Genomic DNA, 22,574 nt, shown 5'->3' with positions numbered 1-22,574 from the left:
AACTAAGATATAATTACCCCTTATTGGGGGCAGAACAGCCCTATTGGGTTTATTTCATGGGTAAATGATTCCCTTTTCTCTGTAATAAATGTAAAGAAGGTGCAGAGCTATTTAATTCTTCATTAAAGTTAAATTGAGGGGTTCGGCTGTAGCCCCAGTGCTTTTCAATTAATTAATAATGACATAATCCTATAAAGTTAGGTGTCAGTATTTGAAGACACAGCAGACAGTTGCAGGACATTTATACACAAGAGAACAAGGTGGGGGGGTACTATGTGGGAGAAAAGGCAAATAAGGATAAAATTATCATAGAAAAGGCAAACCATAGGGGCTTTGTTTGGGATAACAAGAAAAAAAAATGCTAAGGTTTGGGATCTGATATCCAGAAACCGGAAATGATTTTTCAGTAGACTTTTTGTATACAGATCCAAATTATAGAAAGATCCCTTATCCAGAAATCCCCAGGTCCCCAGGACCTTGCTGAATTCTGTCTCTGTAGCAAGTATTAATAAATAAAAGTCAACAGACAGTAATGCAAATAATAATAATAATAAGTAGAGTAGGGACGGGGGCCCAGAGCTGATTGGGCAGGAACGGAACATAATGACTCTGCTTAATTATTAAGTAATTGGTTTTCCTGCAGTGACTAAATTCTACACTAATGGGAGACCGGATATATAAAAGGACAGAGAAATGCAGGAAATTCAGAGAGGGGATATCAAATGGCTCATGAAAATTATTTTTTTATTATTATTATCATTAATAAGATCAGAAATTGTTTTCCGAAGTAAAGCAGTTATTTAATCATTAACCATTAACTTAACTTTTAGTAGGTTATAGCAATGCCTATTCTAAACAACTTTTCAATTGGTCTTCATTATTTTTTTCTTATAGTTTTTAAATTGTTTGCCTTTTTCTTCTAACTCTTTGCAGCTTTTAGATGGGGGTCACTGACCCCGGCAGCCTATTGCTCTGTGAGGCTCCAGTTTTATTGTTACTTTTATAACTTGTTTTTCTATTCAGTCTCTCTCCTAATTAAAACTGCTCCCTGGTCGCTAAGGTAATTTGGACTCTAGCAACTAGATAGCTGCTAAAAACTCAGAACGAGAAGTAAAATAACTAAAAAACTACAAATCAGCCGTCAGTCAGGCAGAGACAAAGCTGTATGTTAAGGTATGAAAAATATAATATAAATATAAATATATATTCAGGTATATGTTACTAACACAGGAGTATATATTGGGGGCTATGTTACTAACACAGGAGTATATATTGGGGGCTATGTTACTAACACAGGAGTATATATTGGGGGCTATGTTACTAACACAGGAGTATATATTGGGGGCTATGTTACTAACACAGGAGTATATATTGGGGGCTATGTTACTAACACAGGAGTATATATTGGGGGCTATGTTACTAACTATATATGGGAGAGGATACCTAACTAAGGTATATGGCCTAACACAGAGTGGGGCTAACTAACACAGGAGTATATATTAGGGGCTATGTTACTAACACAGGAGTATACAGTATATTGGGGGCTATGTTACTAACACAGGAAGCCCTGGGAGAGAAGCTACAAGTGCCAAATGGAAGGATAACAAATAGAAAGCAGAAATAGTCCCACCCCTGCGCTTGTATTGGTGGGTTCTGAGACTAATGAACCCTTCTGTATAACCACAATAAACATATGAAGGGCTTATATAACCCCCTACCCACGCTGCCCACACATCCTTTGGCACTGCCGCCCCTGACCAACCATGAGTGTTGCTACAGCCATGGAGGCCGTTACTTATAATTACGATGAATACAGTGATTATGATAACGACACGGAACCCGACTGCCAGGATGAGAATTTGCCCCATGGGCACTGGATTCTGCCCACCCTCTATCTGATCTTTTTTTTCTTTGGCCTGACTGGGAACGCCATAGTGATCGCCATTGTGTCCAGGCGGAGTTCACGTCGGGCAGATATTTTCATTCTCCACCTCGCCATCTCTGACTTGCTTTTTGTATTGACTCTGCCATTTTGGGCTTCTTCGTTGGCGCTGGGGGGGCAGTGGAGCTTTGGGGTACACATGTGCCGCGCCAGTGGGTTTATTATCGCGGTTACCCGCTGTGCCAGCTCCTTGCTAATGGCCATCATGAGTGTTGACCGTTACCTTGCGGTGATTGGGGGGCATAGGATTCACCCTTTCCGCACTAGGACCTGCTCCCTGGGGGCTTGCTGCGCCATTTGGCTGCTCTCCCTGGTAACTGGGATCCCCCCTCTGGTTTTCCGGAACCTGGTGGAGAACGTGTGCGTGGAATCCTCAGAATCGAGACTCAGCGTGGGCATCAAGTTGGCCACTTTGTTCTTGACCTTCGTCCTTCCACTTACCGTGGTGGCGTTTTGCTACAGCTGCATGGCTAAGCACCTCTGGAATTATTTTGGGGGCCCTCAGAATGTTGCTGGGGGCAAAGCGAAGCCTCGGCGTAGGCACAGCTGGCTACGTATAGTCTCGTGTGTTGTGGCAGCGTATTCATTGTCTTGGTTGCCCTATAATACCCTCAGCACTGTAAGACTGGTGGCCGAGCTTGGAGAAGGCTTTCCCTGCCACACCACGGTCGCCATTAACCAAGCGCTCAGTGCCACAGCCGCCATTGCCTTTGCCAACAGCTGCACCAACCCCCTCATCTACTCCATCCTCGATGCCGGCTTTCGGCACAGGACAAAGCAGACCTTGCCCAGCATTTTCCCCATATGCCAAGCAGTTTTCCATCTCCCCTTCCGTGGTGGGAGCCAACAGTCTACAGTTGCCAGCACCGAGAGTAGCAGCTCCTACACACGCAGCTACTGAACCCTTCCAAGCCCTTTATAAATGGCAGAAAAGGCTCAAAAGCCAACAGCGATCCAACATCATGATGGACTAGAATGTCCCCAAGGTGCTTATTCTCTCAATAGACAACACTGGGACTGAGTATGTAAAATGAAGGCAAATAATATCATTTCTTTATGTGTATAAAATGATTATTTCATCAGTTTATTTTCCCTACAGTCACACGTCATATATATATATGCGTTTTTTAATACACAATTGATTGTTTTTGGAATATAACTCGGTGTTGCTGGTCTTTTTTGGATATATATATACACTCATAGAGCAGACTATCCAATATAATGACTTCTATGCCTTGAACGTGTTATACTCTGTACAGAATATAAAATGTCCTGAAGCATTAAAATGTTTTAAAGCTACAACCTACCTTTAGCTTATTCTTTGGTTGCAAACAACAGAGGGAAGACCAAGGAAGCCCACGATTCTGGCTATAACCGGCAAGCAGGTTGGGTGTGTTGGTTGGTTGAGATTCGGAGGTCATTGGTCAAGATCACTCTCAGACTGGTGCCAAAGGGTGCTGGGTGCAGTCCTTGCAAGATTTCCAATCTGTGGTAATGCAGCGGTTGATAAACTGCAACTCCCAGCTTCATTTAGAGTGATGTTGAGGCAGCAGAGGGTATCAGCCGGCACACAGCAACCTATTGAGCAAATCCTGGTATAGTCTTGGGAACAATATCCATGTTGGTTGGGTGCAGATGTGCATAGAAGGTCCCAACGCCATTCTTTGGGGAGTCCGTCTGTCCAGCTGATCTTGCACCTCTCCGTTGGTTGAGTAATTCTACTAGTAGTAGTAACATTGGTTACAAAGCAACTCATCCTCATCGACATACCCAGGTAGCCATTGAGAAAATAAGAAAGGTTGAGATACAATGGCACAAACCATGCTTGAGTGAAGGGGGCTGCGAATGGGGCTCTAGGAAAAGTTAGGGGTACAAGTAGATGTACCAAGGGCAGAGTGAGAAGGGATAGAGCTATGCTGAGATGTCACAGCAGGGGGCAGCGTTGAGTTAAGTATTAGCTAAGGAGAAGCGCAAAGAAGGCAACTTTCTTCAGCCTGTACACGGATGAATGAAATCTCTTGTTCTATTAATGCTATACAATACAACATAATATAGGCAGAAGAGCTTACACCCAATACAGAGCTACACACTGAAGATCTCAAACTTACGGGATTACACACAAGCACACAAAGTCAAATCACAAGGCACTCGGCCCGTGTATTAGTGCCACTAATATGGTTTCTGTGCCAAATTCAATTGGATAACCAGAGTTTGTCTCTGTGACTTTGTGACTCATTAAACAGATACAGACAGAAAAGCTCACACTCTATATACAGGTATAGGGAGAAAGGCTAGCAATCTATGTATAGATGCATATAGTAAAGTTTACACTGTATATACAGACTAAGGTAGAAAAGCTTACAATTGATATACAGAGAGAGGAAGAAAAGGTTACACTCTATATACAGGTAGTAAAGCCGAGGGAGAATAGCTCACACTTTCTATACAGATACACTCAATATACAGGTAATGGAAGAAGGGCTGACAGTTTTTATACAGATACACTCTATCGGGATACAGTGAGAAGCCCCCGCTCAGCATTCAGATACAGGGAGAAGAGCTTACACTCTATACACAGATACAGTGAGAAGCCCCCGCTCAGTATTCAGATATAGATAGATCTTACCCTCTATACACAGATACAAGAAAAAAGTTATATACAATAAAGGGAGAAGAGGTGACATTTAATATATATTCACTTAGTTACACTCACTCTATATACAGATACAGGGAGAAGAGCTTACATTCTATACTCAAATACAGAGAGAAGAGCTTACACTTGATATCCAGATACAAGGAGAAAAGCTAATGCTTGATATAAAGGGAAAAGAGCTACAGATACAAGGAGAAGAGCTTCCACTCAATCTAAAGATACTGTACAGGGAGAAGAGCTTACACTCAGTCTAAAGATACTGTACAGGGAGAAGAGCTTACACTCAGTCTACAGATACAGGCAGAAGAGCTTACACTCAGTCTACAGATACAGGGAGAAGAGCTTACACTCGGTGTACAGATACAGGCAGAAGAGCTTTCACTTGACATACAGATAAGGAGAAAAGCAAATACTTGAGATAAAGGGAAAAGAGCTTAAACTCTATAAACAGATATATGGAGAGTAGCTTACACTTAATATATAGATACAGGGAGAAGAGCTTACACTCAATCTACAGATACAGGCAGAAGAGCTTACACTCAGTCTACAGATACAGCCAGAAGAGCTTACACTCAATTTACAGATACAGGCAGAAGAGCTTACACTCAGTCTACAGATACAGGCAGAAGAGCTTACACTCAGTCTACAGATACAGGGAGATGAGCTTACACTCAGTCTACAGATACAGCCAGAAGAGCTTACACTCAATTTACAGATACAGGCAGAAGAGCTTACACTCAGTCTACAGATACAGGCAGAAGAGCTTACACTCAGTCTACAGATACAGCCAGAAGAGCTTACACTCAATTTACAGATACAGGCAGAAGAGCTTACACTCAGTCTACAGATACAGGCAGAAGAGCTTACACTCAGTCTACAGATACAGGGAGATGAGCTTACACTCAATCTAAAGATACTGTACAGGGAGAAGAGCTTACACTCAGTCTAAAGATACAGGCAGAAGAGCTTACACTTAGTCTACAGATACAGGGAGAAGAGCTTACACTCAGTCTACAGATACAGGGAGAAGAGCTTACACTCAGTCTACAGATACAGGGAGAAGAGCTTACACTCAGTCTACAGATACAGGGAGAAGAGCTTACACTCAGTCTAAAGATACAGGCAGAAGAGCTTACACTCTACAGATACCAGATTCTGTAGAAGGAACAGAGCTTACAATCGCTTTACAGAAAGAGATTTTTTAGAGAAATGCAAAAGGGCATCATATAAAGGATGAGGAAGGAATATTTGCCCCAGTCGGGTCTGATGTCTCCGTACCTTGTGGCACCAGTACCAAGGGCTGAGCAGAGTATGTAATGCCCCAAGTGCCGCCCCCTGACTGCCTGGTGAGAACCTGACCTGCCCGTCACCCTGATGATTCATTTGGCACCGGCACTGATACCCAAGTTGGGTTTCCATTCTGAATCAGCGCTTACTCTGCCACCCCACAAATGGCAACGTTATTGTCTGAGGCAGCCGTTTCCCACACTCAGCCCGGGGTAAGGAGGAGGGCCCCGACCCCCCTGCCCAGTCTCACACTTTCCCACAGACACAGCTTCTCTCTGACCTTCCCATACACCCACGGTTATGTGCAACCAGCATCATTAGGAGCATCTTATGTAAAGCCACTAAATGGGGGGGGGGGTAGAATGAAATAAAGATAAAAATATAAAAATCCCCAAAGCTACAATTCTATCAACGGTGGATGAGCTTCAAATTAAAGAATAAAAAACTAATTTTGGTAAAAGGAAAATTGTTTTTTTTTTGGGGGGGGGGGGAATTGGCACTCGTGTTTTGTGTTGCTCTGGGGGTGGTAAAAAATCATCCAAAATAGCCCCGCCATGGAAGGAGGGTCAATCATTGGCTAGGGAGGCTACCAGTAGAAGGCCCCATTGGACAACTTATAATTATATGAACAGTCCCAGACTGGCATTCAAAATACCCCCTGGCATTTCAAGTACACAGAGGCCCAAACAGCCCCCCAGCACCCCAATAAATAGTGACTGTCTATGGCATCTTACAGCAGCCCCTTTTTGCAATTGGTCTTCATTTTTTATTACTTGTATTTTTTTTAACTATTTAGCTTTTTATGTAGCAGCTCTCCAGTTTTGCAATTTAACCCCAGTAATAAACTGTTTTTTCTTGTCCTTTTCATTGGGGGGGGGGGTCACAATCCTAAAACAGGTACAGGGGCTGATTTAGTAACACAGGCCCTCGCTTGCCCATAGCAACCAATCAGCAATTAGTTTTAATCTGTTGACTGCAAATGAAATAATAAAAGATTTTATTGGTTGCTATGAATACAGTGTCAGTGGCCCATCAGCAAAACTCTCAGTGGGCCCAGGGGTCAGTGGGCCCTCCGGCTCCTAACCATTTAGCCTACTTCATGGTCCTCCCCTATTTCTGAATGGGAACCTTGATAATCGCCCATTCTCCTTTTATCCATTATATCAACCTAGACTTATTGTACTGCGCTGCGGGATATGTTGGTGCTTTATAAATACATGTAAATAATAATAATGAGAATAATAAATAGACTTGATTCCATGGCTCTACAGTAAGTGGGACCCCCGGCCTATGTACCTCTATGGGGCAACTTTCTACCTTCAATGACACCATAGAAGCTGACGGCGTAGGGATATCGGCGGTTTCCAGGCGCCGTGACTCATTTCTTCACGTTTAACCGCAGGCTGCCCTGGCGTCAAACTGAGAGGAGGAAAGATTTCAGGTTATTATGAAGGGCAATGATTTGTGATAAGGATTCTGGGGAAGAGCTTGGCTCAGTGTAAAGCAACTGTCAGCAGGACCCCGCCATCTCCATTAATGCTCGGGGGGGCGAGTGGGTGCTGCCTGACAGACGGGCGCTGAGGATGTGGGTTAGACGATATCAGTTCAAGCCACACACAGAGGAAGTTTCTGCGCTCAGAACTGAGGAACACAGGAGAGTTCACATTAAATGTGTGATACTGAAAGGGTAAATGCAAGTAGGCATAAAGGGGAAATAACCACAAATAACTGCGCATCTGCTCTCACCTTTTTCTTTTAAAAGTAAATGAACCGTGATATTTTCAGCAGGACCTGCCATTTTGCTTGTTAATCTGGAGGCTGTGGGGCATGAGTGGGTACAGAAACATGAGTGGGCTACAGAAATATGAGTGGGGTACAGAAACATGAGTGGGCTACAGAAATATGAGTAGGGTACAGAAACATTAGTGGGCTACAGAAATATGAGTGGGGTACAGAAACATTAGTGGGCTACAGAAATATGAGTGGGGTACAGAAACATGAGTGGGCTACAGAAATATGAGTGGGGTACAGAAACATGAGTGGGCTACAGAAATATGAGTGGGGTACAGAAACATGAGTGGGCTACAGAAATATGAGTAGGGTACAGAAACATGAGTGGGCTACAGAAACATGAGTGGGCTACAGAAATATGAGTGGGGTACAGAAACATTAGTGGGGTACATAAACTTGAGTGGGGTACAGAAATATGAGTGGGGCACATAAACATGAGTGGGGTACAGAAACATGAGTGGGATTCATTAACTTGAGTGGGGTACAGAAACATGAGTGGGGTACACAAATATGAGTGGGGTATATAAACATAAGTGGGGTACAGAAACATGAGTGAGGTACATAAACTTGAGTGTGGTACATAAACTTGAGTGGGCTACAGAAATATGAGTGGGGTATATAAACATGAGTGGGCTACAGAAACATGAGTGGGGTACAGAAACATGAGTGTGGTACATAAACTTGAGTGGGCTACAGAAATATGAGTGGGGTATATAAACATGAGTGGGGTACAGAAACATGAGTGGGGTACAAAAACTTGAGTGTGGTACATAAACTTGAGTGGGCTACAGAAATATGAGTGGACTACAGAAACATGAGTGGGGTAAATAAACATGAGTGGGGTACAGAAATATGAGTGGGGTACATAAACATGAGTGGGGTACATAATCCCTCTACGATCCATGTTGGAGCCAGAGCTGCTCACTAGTTAACCTTAACTATCTGTTACACTTATTGTGACCTATAACAGAACTTGCCTTAATTATCTGGGCCGGCCCAGGTTCCACTCTCTTTCTACGCCTGCCTGCTCAGATGGAGATCTCAAAATGGACCCTGTCCACTACTAAGCCTTTATATTGTAACACACCTTGTGGTCAAACTGTAGAACTGTAAAGGTCATGCTATGACCCAAGAAAAAGGGGCTCACTTCCCATTATATTGAGGACCCCCTTAAGCTGCCTAAATAACTATGGGGCTGCCAGTCCCCTACATTTGCTACAGCCAAGTACCCCTAAGTCTTTCTCCATTATGGCAATGAATTGGTTCTACTGGCAGATACATTAACTCTTTTACTGCCAAGCACGTATGGCATACGTGCTGGCAGTAAAAGGCCTTAAACGCCAACGACGTGTCCCATACGTCGTTGGCATTTAAGGTCTTCTGCTGCAGAGAGTTTCTATCGATGACAGCCCCCCTGGGCAACTTGCCAGGGGGGCTGTCATCAGGGTCCTGCGAACTGATGTGTCACAGGACCCTCCAGGAAGCAGCAGACGCGATGCGATCGTGTCTGCTGCTTCCTGCTTCCTATCTTGTCGAGGAGCGCCGGCCCACTGAAGAGGAGGCGATCGGGTCTTCAGGACAGGTAAGGAGTTTGTTTTTTTTTGCATTTATACACTTACACACACACTTACATACATTTATACACACTTACATACATACTTAGGTAAACCTAAACATATTGGGCATCAAACTGTTCAGTGGACCCCTGGTGTTCAAATTCAGGGTGTTTTATCTTGGTGCCTAATGCTATGTGGGAGATAAGATGCTGCAAAGTGGAAGCTTTGAGGGGTTTTTTGGAAATGTCATCAAAATTGCTAACTTTAGAAAAGCTGTGCGGCTTGGTACTTTGGAGTAGAAAGACATGGGTACCCATTTTAGATTCGGGGGAATGTGTACTTTCCAAAAATATATGACTTTCTGGGGTGAGCGTACTTTTTACTAGTTTTATCCCACATATAATGATGTAAATGTGTTGATTTTGCAGGAGCTGAAATGACAGAAATGATAGATCATATGGGGGTATGTTCACATTGGGGCCCCTACATGCCACATACTTTGCTAAACCTATACATATTGGGCATCAAACTGTTCAGTGGACCCCTGGCGTTCAAATTCAGGGTGTTTTATTTGGTTACTTTATGACCTGTAGGAGATAAGATACTATAGACTGGAAGCTTTGAAGCGATTTTTAAAAAAAATCACAAATTTTGGTAAAAACCAATAACTTTAGGAAAGCATTGCAACTTGGTAGTTTGGAGCAGACAGACAGTTGTGCCTATTCTGTATTCCCCAGAATCTGTTCTTTCCAAAAATGTACAATTTTCTGGGATAAACCTTCTGTTAGTGGAATTTTTGGCCTTGAAATCTAAAGTATACAGCTTTCTGGAGCAGTGCTTTGGGAATTTGGTAGTGTCCTGCCGGGAGTTTTTGACCTATACAAGTGAGAAATCTCCATAAAACTATATATATTTGGTATTGGCACGTTCAGGAGACATGGGACTTTCCAAATCAGTTGTATATTCGGGCATAAAATAATTTTTGTTTCTAGTATGTGTGATTATGTTATGGAAAATTTTATATTTTTTGCATTTTTAGACATTTAGAAGCCTATATCTTGTTACAGAATTGGAATTACACAAAAATTCTACCATATTTTGAAAGCTGAGGTTGTTCTGAAAAAAACAATATATTGTTTTCTTGGGTAAACTAAAAGTCCCCCCGAGGAAAGGTCCCTAAAGTGCAAAATGTTCAAAAACTGTCTGGCAATACAAGTTCCACTTTGACCAAAATGGCTGGCAGTAAAAGGGTTAAACAGGAGAACACAAGGCTACTGCCACTCAGTGCAATATAGATCCAGGGACTAGATTAACCTTTATCTGGGTTAATTAGAAGTAAAATCAGATTTGTTTGAGCAATAACACCCATTTCTCTGTCTCTGACCCGGGATTATAATCTGGGCAGGATTGATACCAGGTAACCGTTTCTCTTACAAATAATGTTCTAGTTTCATTGCTTGTGGCACTTTCTACTTGCCTCATATTGTGGTCACTTGTAACCAGCTCATTCTTTTTCATTTTGTGTGAAAATATGTAATAAATGATCAGTTTCCTACCAAGTCCTGCCCTGGGGTCAGAAGCAGCTGCAAAGCAAAACCATATTTCCTATGTACATTGTCACAGCTAGAGATTGTCAGCACCCTGGCTACTATGTGGCTAGCAGTAATTCAGCATTGTGCCACTGTGCCAGAATGCTCTGTTATACAGATAGCTAGAATCTCAGCCATAAAGCAGGGCAGGACTGCTGCTTACAATGGGGGGGATCAGATAGGATCTGTGCCACTGTGACAGAATGCTCTGTTATACAGATAGCTAGAATCTCAGCCATAAAGCAGGGCAGGACTGCTGCTTACAATGGGGGGATCAGATAGGATCTGTGCCACTGTGACAGAATGCTCTGTTATACAGATAGCTAGAATCTCAGCCATAAAGCAGGGCAGGACTGCTGCTTACAATGGGGGGATCAGATAGGATCTGTGCCACTGTGACAGAATGCTCTGTTATACAGATAGCTAGAATCTCAGCCATAAAGCAGGGCAGGACTGCTGCTTACAATGGGGGGGATCAGATAGGATCTGTGCCACTGTGACAGAATGCTCTGTTATACAGATAGCTAGAATCTTAGCCATAAAGCAGGGCAGGACTGCTGCTTACAATGGGAATCAAATAGTGTCACAATGATTTGGTATAAATGGGACCTGTCACCCTAAGAAAATGTCAAACTCTTTCCTATTGTGTTTGTTAAAATAAACTTCAATTACACTATTTAAATAATATAAATCTTGTTTGCTTCTGTCTTGGAATAATCACAGCAACAGGCAGGCGCCATTTTGTATACACCGTTATGAATGCAAGCTTTGTATGACCCCAAAATCTTGTTTATATGGCAGAATGGGGGACCTGATGCCCATGTCCTTGCACAGGATACACAATTAGATGGTGAGAAGGGAGGGTGAATGTGAGTGCTGAATGGAAAGCGAAAGTAATTGCCCCACCTCTATATATAAGGGCCTAAGGCATAGGGGCGGGGAAGGCAATTTATGATTGACAACTGGGATTTTTAAATGCATTTATAATGGGTATTGATGTATTAAGAAAAAATGGATGTTGGGTTTCATTCGAAAAAAGGACTTTTGATGTCTGGGTGACAGGTCCCCTTGATGGTGGATCTGTACCTCTAGTAATGTGCTGTAGACATGGAATAACTGATGGAGGCTTTCTTGCACAAGGGGTAATATAACTACAGATGGAGCAAGAGGCACCCTAAGCTCATGTCTCAGGCAAAGCAGATACAGATGGAGCAAGAGGCACCCTAAGCTCATGTCTCAGGCAAAGCAGATACAGATGGAGCCAGTGGGTATTGTGCCCCTTTCTGGAAGGTAAGATGTGAGGTGTTTGGATCAGACATGAAGAAACTATAACATTATAACTTAAAAACATTGCAGCCTATTGGCTACTGATAGAACATTTGAAAATATCTACTTCCTTTGCTGCCTTTTTTAATATAAAATCAGTCCTCGTAGTTCACGGACTCTACATTCCCATTACAAGGAAACCGCCTCCGGCAGCCCCGGCACCAGATATCATTAAGGCTCCTTTCCTAATGCTCTTATCTCCCATTGCATTCTGGGTCACTTTCCCTCGGTGCCCCCACTTTTGTTCCGCCGCTCGACCACTAGCGTTCATTGAATATTTATTAATCTTTACTAAGGAGATTTGTATTCTCTTGGGAGCATGAGTGTCTGGTCTCTTGAATTTCTGTGCCACATTATTCACTGCGAATGTAGAAGAAGCGACTTCCAAAGTGGATTCTACAGAAGCAGATGGCACAGTCTCATTTCTTATGTTATTGGGCACAACACTGCACTTACTGGGAGTTACAGATCAGGTTGCTGCTGAATTGTAAGCCTTAATAGCAATAGCGCCACTCTATGGGGCAGATTTATTAATCCACAAACGCTCCGTGCGTATTTTCGGCGACTTTTTCGTACTTGCGACAAAATTTGTGCGACAAAATCATATTGTAGCGCCGAGTACAAAAGTTTTGGATTCATTCAAGCTTCGGTATGGTGACTTTCCTTGGGCCGGGTTGGAGCTGCAGAGTGCCATTGAGCCCTATGGGAGACTTTCCTTGGGCCGGGTTGGAGCTGCAGAGTGCCATTGAGCCCTATGGGAGACTTTCCTTGGGCCGGGTTGGAGCTGCAGAGTGCCATTGAGCCCTATGGGAGACTTTCCTTGGGCCGGGTTGGAGCTGCAGAGTGCCATTGAGCCCTATGGGAGACTTTCCTTGGGCCAGGTTGGAGCTGCAGAGTGCCATTGAGCCCTATGGGAGACTTTCCTTGGGCCGGGTTGGAGCTGCAGAGTGCCATTGAGCCCTATGGGAGACTTTCCTTGGGCCGGGTTGGAGCTGCAGAGTGCCATTGAGCCCTATGGGAGACTTTCCTTGGGCCGGGTTGGAGCTGCAGAGTGCCATTGAGCCCTATGGGAGACTTTCCTTGGGCCGGGTTGGAGCTGCAGAGTACCATTGAGCCCTATGGGAGACTTTCCTTGGGGCCGGGTTGGAGCTGCAGAGTGCCATTGAGCCCTATGGGAGACTTTCCTTGGGCCGGGTTGGAGCTGCAGAGTGCCATTGAGCCCTATGGGAGGCTTTCCTTGGGCCGGGTTGGAGCTGCAGAGTGCCATTGAGCCCTATGGGAGGCTTTCCTTGGGCCGGGTTGGAGCTGCAGAGTGCCATTGAGCCCTATGGGAGACTTTCCTTGGGCCGGGTTGGAGCTGCAGAGTGCCATTGAGCCCTATAGGAGACTTTCCTTGGGCCGGGCTGGAGCTGCAGAGTGCCATTGAGCCCTATGGGAGACTTTCCTCGGGCCGGGTTGGAGCTGCAGAGTGCCATTGATTCCTATGGAGGCTTCCAAAATCATGCACTGAAGGACCAAAGTCGGAAAGGTTTTCCCGCTGTTTACAATCGTTCGGTACGAAAATACGATACGATATTATTGTGTCTAATACGATTTTTTCGTGATATTTGCGAAATTACAGAAATTATTGTATCCAATCCAAATTTTTTTCCATTCGGGATTCAAACTCGTGATTTAATGAATCGGCCCCTAGGTCATTATCATCATAATGTGACTGCTTTTAATTCTCCAATTCTCTCAATCCACCCCAGTAACTTCTCTTGCTATTGCCAGTACATGCCAACACCTCTGAACCACAAAGATAAAGAAAATAAGTCAAGCAGACTGATTGATTGAAAGAAGATAACTCTATCACCAATCAGATATCATCCAGCCTTGCTAAGGGTCATTTATAGAATTGTTGGGTAATGCCTGTCATGCAGTATTTTGGCTACAAAGGCCAAAGTAAGGCAAGTTGTTGGCTAGTTTTGTAGGAGATAAAGTGCTAGAGATGTCCAACTTGCCATGGTAGTATGAAGAACTTGTGCATGCCAACATGGTATGGAAGTCTGAGTAAAAGGCCACTGAGGATCAACTGTTATCGCTTTTACCAGTGTATTCTCGGGGTCCATTAGGAAGCTTTAAGACAGAACATTGGCATCCATGAACAGACTGAGGCCCATAAGGATATAAGAAGATGTTGGCATGGAAGTCGGAGGCAAAGACCATCAAGGAACAACTACACAAGAAAGTGTTCCTCACCCATACTGTTATGGTTTGTACCAGTGCACTCTTGGGTTTCCTTAGGAGGCTCCAGGACAGAACATTGGCATCTATGGGCAGATTGAGGGCTAATATCCAGGAAAGGATTGGTAGGAGCTTGACTACAGTTCATTTGTGGTAAAAGCTCTAACTAAGGATTCATTAATGTTCCTCAGTCACATATTTCAGTGACAGTATCCATTTTTAAACTAAAACCACCTGTCACTAGGGGTCGCTAGGTAGTTTCTACGAATGTCACAGGAGGCATGGGAGGGGGGTATCTGACATTTCTCTGCGTGTTAAATAAATGGGAGGAGAAACCCACGTGTCCAACAAGAGTGAAAATGCCTTTATTCAGCAATGGAGATGGTATGATTTCTCAAAAAAAGGCCAGAAGATGGGTACTGGGCATACATCTTGGCAGAGAGAGGGTGCAAAATGAAGACGGCAGCGCACAAATGCTCTAGCAGCATGGTTTAAACCAATGTCAGTATTGTATAATGATAGGTAATGTGCATTCATATAATTTAGTCATAAGTTACTCATCACACAGCTGGAACTTCTTGCTGATCCCAGTCCTGCCCTGTTGAGTCCTTTGGGGTTTCCCATGCATTTGTGGGCAGTAATCTCCTCAGGGGGGCGCTGTTGTGTGATCACAGAAATGGCTTCTGCTTCTCAGGGTGTTTCTCAGAGTAAACCGAGCCCTAAACTCAACCCAAAGTACTTGATTCCAAGGAAGTGAAAGTGCTAGAAGTGCAATTAAGCAATTCTTGTCAAGAATTCGGCACTGGAATATTTTGAAAAGCACCAGTAATAAGTGAAGTATATAAATATATTTGACCTTTCTTATTTCTTGTAAATATGATGGATAATGTGCTGTAGGGAATGATTAAATCAATTGAGATTAGATTTGATCTCAGTACCAATTCTAGGAATGGTATGAATACCCTGGTAGGGAATTGAAACCATAGACCAGACTGCCCCCAGGCAGTGGTATGACTGTATACACAAGGGATAGGGGTAGGACTGTCACCCAGTTGAGCCCGAGGCCGGTATTACAAATTAACCAGCAATGTACTTGCCAGTAAATTTGTACAGGGTCAGACTGAAAGGGGTGCAGGGCCCACTGTGGATGCCGCCCAAGGGCTCCCGTACCCCCCAAGGGGTAAACTTACCTTCAACGCATTGAGGGAGGGAGATCAGGGGCCCGGAGGAGCATCAGCAGGGATCGGGGTCTGGCCGGTAGGGCCTAGCAGGTTTTTTTCCCGGTCTCCCTACAGGTCTGATGATCTGCCTCCAGCTGCCCCTATCCCCCCCCCCACCCCCACTCTATCCTGCCCCCCAGCCCCCCTCCATTCCATCCATTATCTCTTTCCCTCTTTAGCTCCCTCCAGTTTTCCCAATAGTTTTGAAGCTCTGCCCCACCATTTGTGTCATAGTCCCCTGTCCATTATTGTCAATTGAGTCAATCCCCTGTCCATTATTGTCCCACCCCACCTCATGTCATCATACGGTAAGGGGCTATGGAAAAAGGTGACAAGCCTAGATGGGGGCTTCTCATGACACTGGAGTGTACAGTGTATGTCAGGGCTGCCAGATTTATTTTTCCAAACCAGCCAAAGTCAGTTTTAGAACCAGCCCAAAACTAGCCAAAAGCCACTTGGAAAGTAGCCCAAAAATAGCCAAATATGTGCAGTGAAAAAAAAATCTAAAAAATAAAAGTGTATATGGGAAAACCTGCCCTTTTGAAGTGTATAATCACTACCTGTGCCCTCTCTCCAGTTACTGGGATGGCTGATAATTCCCTCTGTGCCCAGTTACTGGGATGGCTGATAATTCCCTCTGTGCCCAGTTACTGGGATGGCTGGTAATTCCCTCTGTGCCCAGTTACTGGGATGGCTGATAATTCCCTCTGTGCCCAGTTACTGGGATGGCTGATAATTCCCTCTGTGCCCAGTTACTGGGATGGCTGGTAATTCCCTCTGTGCCCAGTTACTGGGATGGCTGATAATTCCCTCTGTGCCCAGTTACTGGGATGGCTGGTAATTCCCTCTGTGCCCAGTTACTGGGATGGCTGATAATTCCCTCTGTGCCCAGTTACTGGGATGGCTGATAATTCCCTCTGTGCCCAGTTACTGGGATGGCTGGTAATTCCCTCTGTGCCCAGTTACTGGGATGGCTGATAATTCCCTCTGTGCCCAGTTACTGGGATGGCTGATAATTCCCTCTGTGCCCAGTTACTGGGATGGCTGATAATTCCCTCTGTGCCCAGTTACTGGGATGGCTAATAATTCCCTCTGTGCCCAGTTACTGTGATGACTGGTAATTCCCTCTGTGCCCAGTTACTGGGATGGCTGATAATTCCCTCTGTGCCCAGTTACTGGGATGGCTGATAATTCCCTCTGTGCCCAGTTACTGGGATGGCTGATAATTCCCTCTGTGCCCAGTTACTGGGATGGCTGATAATTCCCTCTGTGCCCAGTTACTGGGATGGCTGATAATTCCCTCTGGGCCCAGTTACTGGGATGGCTGGTAATTCCCTCTGGGCCCAGTTACTGGGATGGCTGATAATTCCCTCTGGGCCCAGTTACTGGGATGGCTGGTAATTCCCTCTGTGCCCAGTTACTGGGATGGCTGATAATTCCCTCTGTGCCCAGTTACTGGGATGGCTGGTAATTCCCTCTGTGCCCAGTTACTGGGATGGCTGATAATTCCCTCTGTGCCCAGTCCAGCTGGGAAGTCACTACAGAAATAGATTCAGAATGTTGCATTAACCCCAGACATGATATACATATGGGTGCGTTGAACTACAACCAGGGTCGGACTGGGCCGCCGGGACACCAGGAAAAATCCCGGTGGGCCCCAGCTCTAGTGGGCCCCGGTGGCCCAGACCCGACCCTTGCCAGCGTTCCCCCTCCCAACTGCTCCTCCCCTGACGCGTCAAATTTACGTGCTCGGAGGAGGACGACGGGTGGGGGGGCCCTGCGAGGGGGGTTGGGGGGCCCAAGAGATCCTGAGAGTTATAGCTTAAGGATCAACTGCAGAACTGCCCCCACATCCCAGTAGAAATGAATGGTACAATCCCATAACCTATAGAGCAGACAGGTTGAGCCTGAATAGAATAGAAATGGGAGCCACTGTCTATACTGTCCCATTGCATGCTGGGTATTGTAGTTTTATATTAATCCTAGCTGTAGGCTAATTGTTAGATACAAACTACATTACCCATCATGCCATGGGACAGGCATGTCAGGTTTACAAGGGGAAAAAACTTTGGCTAGTTTCCAAACTACAAACCCGCCAAGGCTCCAAATCTGTACCTTGGCGGGATTGTACTTTGGAAACGCCAATCTGGCAACCCCGGTGTATGTAACAAACTCCTGCCAGGAATAATCATTTGGATTGTGCCAGTATACTGCCCAGGAGTGCAACATATACGTTTGTATGTTTTACTGTTTATTAGATTCTAATTCAGTTATAAATAGTTTCTTTGCCAGACTATAGTCCTTAATGTTCATTTGGTCTGGCCCCTCCCCAGTCAGGGCTTTAGCTCCACTAACATGTCTGTCACTGCTCTGATTACCTCAAAAGCTTTAGAGTTGATTTTAAAGGTTATTTCTTTACTGCAGCAGCCTGTTTGCCTTTAGCGATAGCATTTTTTTTTTTGCAGTGTTTGTAACATATTACCAACAGTTTGTATAGAAGGCAGGCAGAGTACAGGTATCCAAAATGGCTGCCGTGGAAAAAAAACCTGTCTGATTTAACCCTCACACTGTCACCTGATGTGATTTGCCTTTTGTACTGAGATTGTTATGTGGAAATGTGTCGTGTGTTTCAGCTGCACTTCCTTCCAGTTAATCGTGGAATATGATCATGGGGATCTGCTGAATTAACTGCCTGCTGTAATGTAGGTGGCAGTGTTCTCCCTACTGTTTTACAGGTATGTTTATATCCACAAATGTCAATGTCTCTGTTATGTAAAATCCACTATACGATACTATACTATCACATACCTCCCAACATTTGAAAAATGAAAAGAGGGACAAAAAGATTTGGTGTGTACAGTGCGCCAAATTTTTTGACCACACCCCTTTTTGTTTTTTCAAAAAATACTCCTTCTATATAGTTGAAATGGCGGGATCAGATGCAAATGTGCTATACCCTCATACTGTACTACCTAAGGGAAACAATATAGCAACTCCTACATATAAATACAAATATAGAGAGAAGGCAGTGAGTTATAAGTGAGTTGTAACTATCTACCAGTTTTGCCCCCCCATACACAGTGCCCCAATGGCCCAATAGACAGTAGCCCCCATACACAGTGCCCCCAATGACCCAATAGACAGTACCCCCCATACACTGTGCCCCCATAGACAGTACGCCCCCATACACAGTGCCCCCCATAGAAAGCGCCCCCATAGACAGTACCCCCCCATAGAAAGCGCCCCCAATTGACCCCATAGACAGTAGCCCCCATAGTAAGTGCCCCCAATAGCCCCCATAGACAATGCCTCCATAGAAGCGGGTGGGTTAGGGTCCCACACATCACTATTGGGCTGGTGGCCTTTTGATGTACCTAAAAGTGTCAGTATTCTCCTTACTCTATTACAAACCTCAGACAGGGGCACATCAATAAAATCTTGTAAAGGTACAGTATCTCTGCCTGATGTGTTCAAGTCCTCTGGCCTGCTACTGTGACTACCCCTGTACTGTGACTACCACCCCTGTGCTCTGACGACTACCCCTGTGCTCTGACTATCCCTATATCCAGATAGTCATTTAGGTCGGTGTGACAGAAAAAGGGGTTACATTTCCACCTCAGCTTTATAAGGGCAGATACAGGGATGGAACGTTCCATGCACACACTACAGGAAATAATGTGCCTTCTGCAGTATAATAAGGATATACGAAGTATATGATTTTATCGAGACTTTGGAAATGCAGTATCCCCATATTTAACAACATAAGGAACATTACATATATTATAGGGATGCACCTGTAGCTCACTTTATAAACGGTGCTGCTACCTGCTGAGATCTTATGGTGCTAACAGGGATCCTGAGCCCCGCTTACTTTGGGGAACAGATGTTACTTTGCTTATTGGCGTGCTTCCACCCAGGGTAGGGACAGACTGAACTGTAACTCCCCTCCCTGGGAACTTGATACTGTACTGCAATCTCTGGTCAGGGACTCCCTGCACTCCCGGTACCTTGCCCCTTCCCTTTGGGATAGCTTCTTACCAGGCAGTGAGGATCTTCTCTGGATGAAGAGACCAGGACACTGGAATGATGCTTATCCACTTATTTATTGCAGAGCAGACAGGCAGGTTACACAGGAGTACGGTTACACGTCAGGCTGCACACACACTTCCCTTTGGAGACCCTCTCTCCCTGGGGTTACTCGCGGTACTCCCACCAGATGATCCTCCTTTGGGGTTCCCTCTGGTACTCACACCAGAAGACCCTCTCTAGGGCTCTCCCCGGTACTCCCGCCAAGCGGACACCTCTTTGAGACCTCACCCTGGTACTCACGCCCGAGCACCCACTGGATTAGGTAATCTCCTGAATTTACCACTTAGTGCCCTGACTCCAGTGCTGGGGGATCTTAATCCCATTAAATCTCCTGTAGGGGCAATGTCTGCCCAACTAGATGACCTATCTCCCACTCCTAGAGTGAGCTATTACCTCAATCTGCTGTCTATGCACAGGCCTGGCATTAACCTCTATCCAGATGGGGTCCCAGGCAGAAAGACCTGTCAGCACATGGCTACATTCCCTTATATAATCTAATGCACCACCCAGTGGCTGCTAGCTGAAATTGCAGGGCTACTCCCTGTTAACTGATTACCTCCCAACCTCCCTTGGGAGCCTATGCTAGGGGAACCATCCTAGGGAGCCCAATTTTGGAGATCCCTAGTGAATCATTTATGGATCATAAACATATTAGGACTGGATCTCTATAGAGAATATGTGTATCTTTTAAAGGTTTATTTTTTAAATACATTACATTTTTGCTCATGCCAAGCAGCACAGGGTCTTGGGGGACAACATTCCGTGCCATTTTCTTTGTAACCAGCCACAAACGGCTGGGAGGTTGCCGGAGAATCAGACTGACGATGCTTGTTGCCAAGGTACAGAGCAGTATGAATCTTTACACTAATACTGCGTGAGTTATACCCCCACCTAGTGTCACAACAAAGCATTACATGTATATTTCATAAAATAAAATGCAATGTCTCAAGTTACACAAGCTGATGTAAGACAATATTCTTCTGAAAGTGGAAACAACAGGCCTGGATTTAACATGACTTCAATGCATCTGGCTTTGTACTACTTGTTTCTGTCAAAAACAGGTAGGGTTTTTATTATTTCTTGCACTGATCAGGGCAAAACAGCCAAACAGAAAGCGACCCCATTCCTCATTTGAACCATTAAAGTGCAGCGTGTCTAGTAAAGTACATTGTATTCTATCGACCAAAGGATAAGGTATTTATTTACTGAGGTCATTATACCCTGTAAGTCTGTACCCATCATTGCCCGTTGCTGCCCATTCCTGTAGGTTGGTATCCTTGGTTACATCGGTGTTTCCATTACTAATTACCAGGAAGCCTTGTCTTTATTATGTTTATTCTTGATCCCAGCCTTAATTCTAACGAACCATTATTGATATATACACTGTATGTGCTTGTCTGTGAGCCCAAGTATCAAGTTGCTGATCAAATCAGATTAATTCTTTGTTTTCAACCATATTATTCTTAAGAAAAACTCACCCTGCCCTAGGAATTCCTCAAGGGCCAGTAATGGAGCGTAACTCTGTATATTTATATATTCCTGTGTCATTGCCCAACCCATAATAGGAGCCCTGCCACCTTTCTCTAACCTCTTGTAATGGCATTCGTGTGGGTTCTAGGGAAGCCAGAAACCAGTTCCGCCACTTACCATCTCTAGAAAACAACACAGATTAGGATTTGTATAGCTAAAGAAGTGTGCGGATACTTTTTGATTGTTCTTTGATTGTTTCTGGAGTAACTAAATGGGGTTTCTCCTGTGTCCCTGCACCTCTTTTCTTTTGCTTTTGCATTGGATGGGCTCTCTGGCATTTTGCAATACTAGGATTTATAGCTGGCTGGAGCGAACTTTAAGATCTTACACATTGGGCAGCATCCCCACGCATTCCCTACAGAATTCCTGCACTTATATTTATTAAGTACCCAATGGCCTTCTCCTGGCAAAGTGTAAATGACACAATTCCATGCTCATGCTTCTAGATCTCCCTGCAGCCTTTGGCACAGTTAATTATCTGCTTCTAGACATTTTGTTTTTGTGACACTATTCTTTCCTGGTTTGAATCATATCTTTCTGATCACTCCACCAATCTCTTTCCCTGTACCTCAGGTTCCACCAATCTCTTCCCCTGTACCTCAGGTTCCACCAATCTCTTTCCCTGTACCTCAGGTTCCACCAATGTCTTCCCCTGTACCTCAGGTTCCACCAATCTCTTTCCCTGTACCTCAGGTTCCACCAATCTCTTCCCCTGTACCTCAGGTTCCACCAATCTCTTTCCCTGTACCTCAGGTTCCACCAATCTCTTCCCCTGTACCTCAGGTTCCACCAATCTCTTTCCCTGTACCTCAGGTTCCACCAATCTCTTCCCCTGTACCTCAGGTTCCACCAATCTCTTTCCCTGTACCTCAGGTTCCACCAATCTCTTCCCCTGTACCTCAGGTTCCACCAATCTCTTTCCCTGTACCTCAGGTTCCACCAATCTCTTCCCATGTACCTCAGGTTCCACCAATCTCTTTCCCTGTACCTCAGGTTCCACCAATCTCTTTCCCTGTACCTCAGGTTCCACCAATCTCTTCTTCTTACTTCAGGTTCCACCAATCTCTTCCCCTGTACCTCAGGTTCCACCAATGTCTTCTTCTTACCTCAGGTTCCACCAATCTCTTTCCCTGTACCTCAGGTTCCACCAATGTCTTCTCCTTACCTCAGGTTCCACCTACGTCTTCTTCTTACCTCAGGTTCCACCAATCTCTTCTCCTGTATCTCAGATTCCACCAATCACTTCCCCTATACATAAGGTTCCACCAATTTCATCCCCTGTACCTCAGGTTCCACCAATCTCTTCCTTTGTCCCTCAAGTTCCACCAGTCTCTTCCTCTGTGCCTCTGGTTCCACCAATCTCTT

The 22,574-nt window shown here is 44.7% G+C and overlaps 1 protein-coding gene across 1 annotated transcript; it reads left to right on the top strand.

Annotated features, from left to right (window-relative positions):
- The first annotated feature begins 1,763 nt into the window (after positions 1-1,763).
- gpr25 (G protein-coupled receptor 25) lies at positions 1,764-2,843 on the top strand. Its single transcript, XM_002941165.1, has one exon. The coding sequence runs from the start codon at positions 1,764-1,766 to the stop codon at positions 2,841-2,843; it is 1,080 nt and encodes a 359-aa protein (XP_002941211.1).
- Positions 2,844-22,574: the final 19,731 nt, after the last annotated feature.

The sequence above is a fragment of the Xenopus tropicalis genome, chromosome 2 (assembly GCF_000004195.4).
Source record: "Xenopus tropicalis strain Nigerian chromosome 2, UCB_Xtro_10.0, whole genome shotgun sequence".
In the NCBI taxonomy this organism is placed as follows: domain Eukaryota; kingdom Metazoa; phylum Chordata; class Amphibia; order Anura; family Pipidae; genus Xenopus; species Xenopus tropicalis.
The sequence above is the reverse complement of the archived record's forward strand: the minus strand, read 5'-3'. Positions and strand labels throughout refer to the sequence as shown.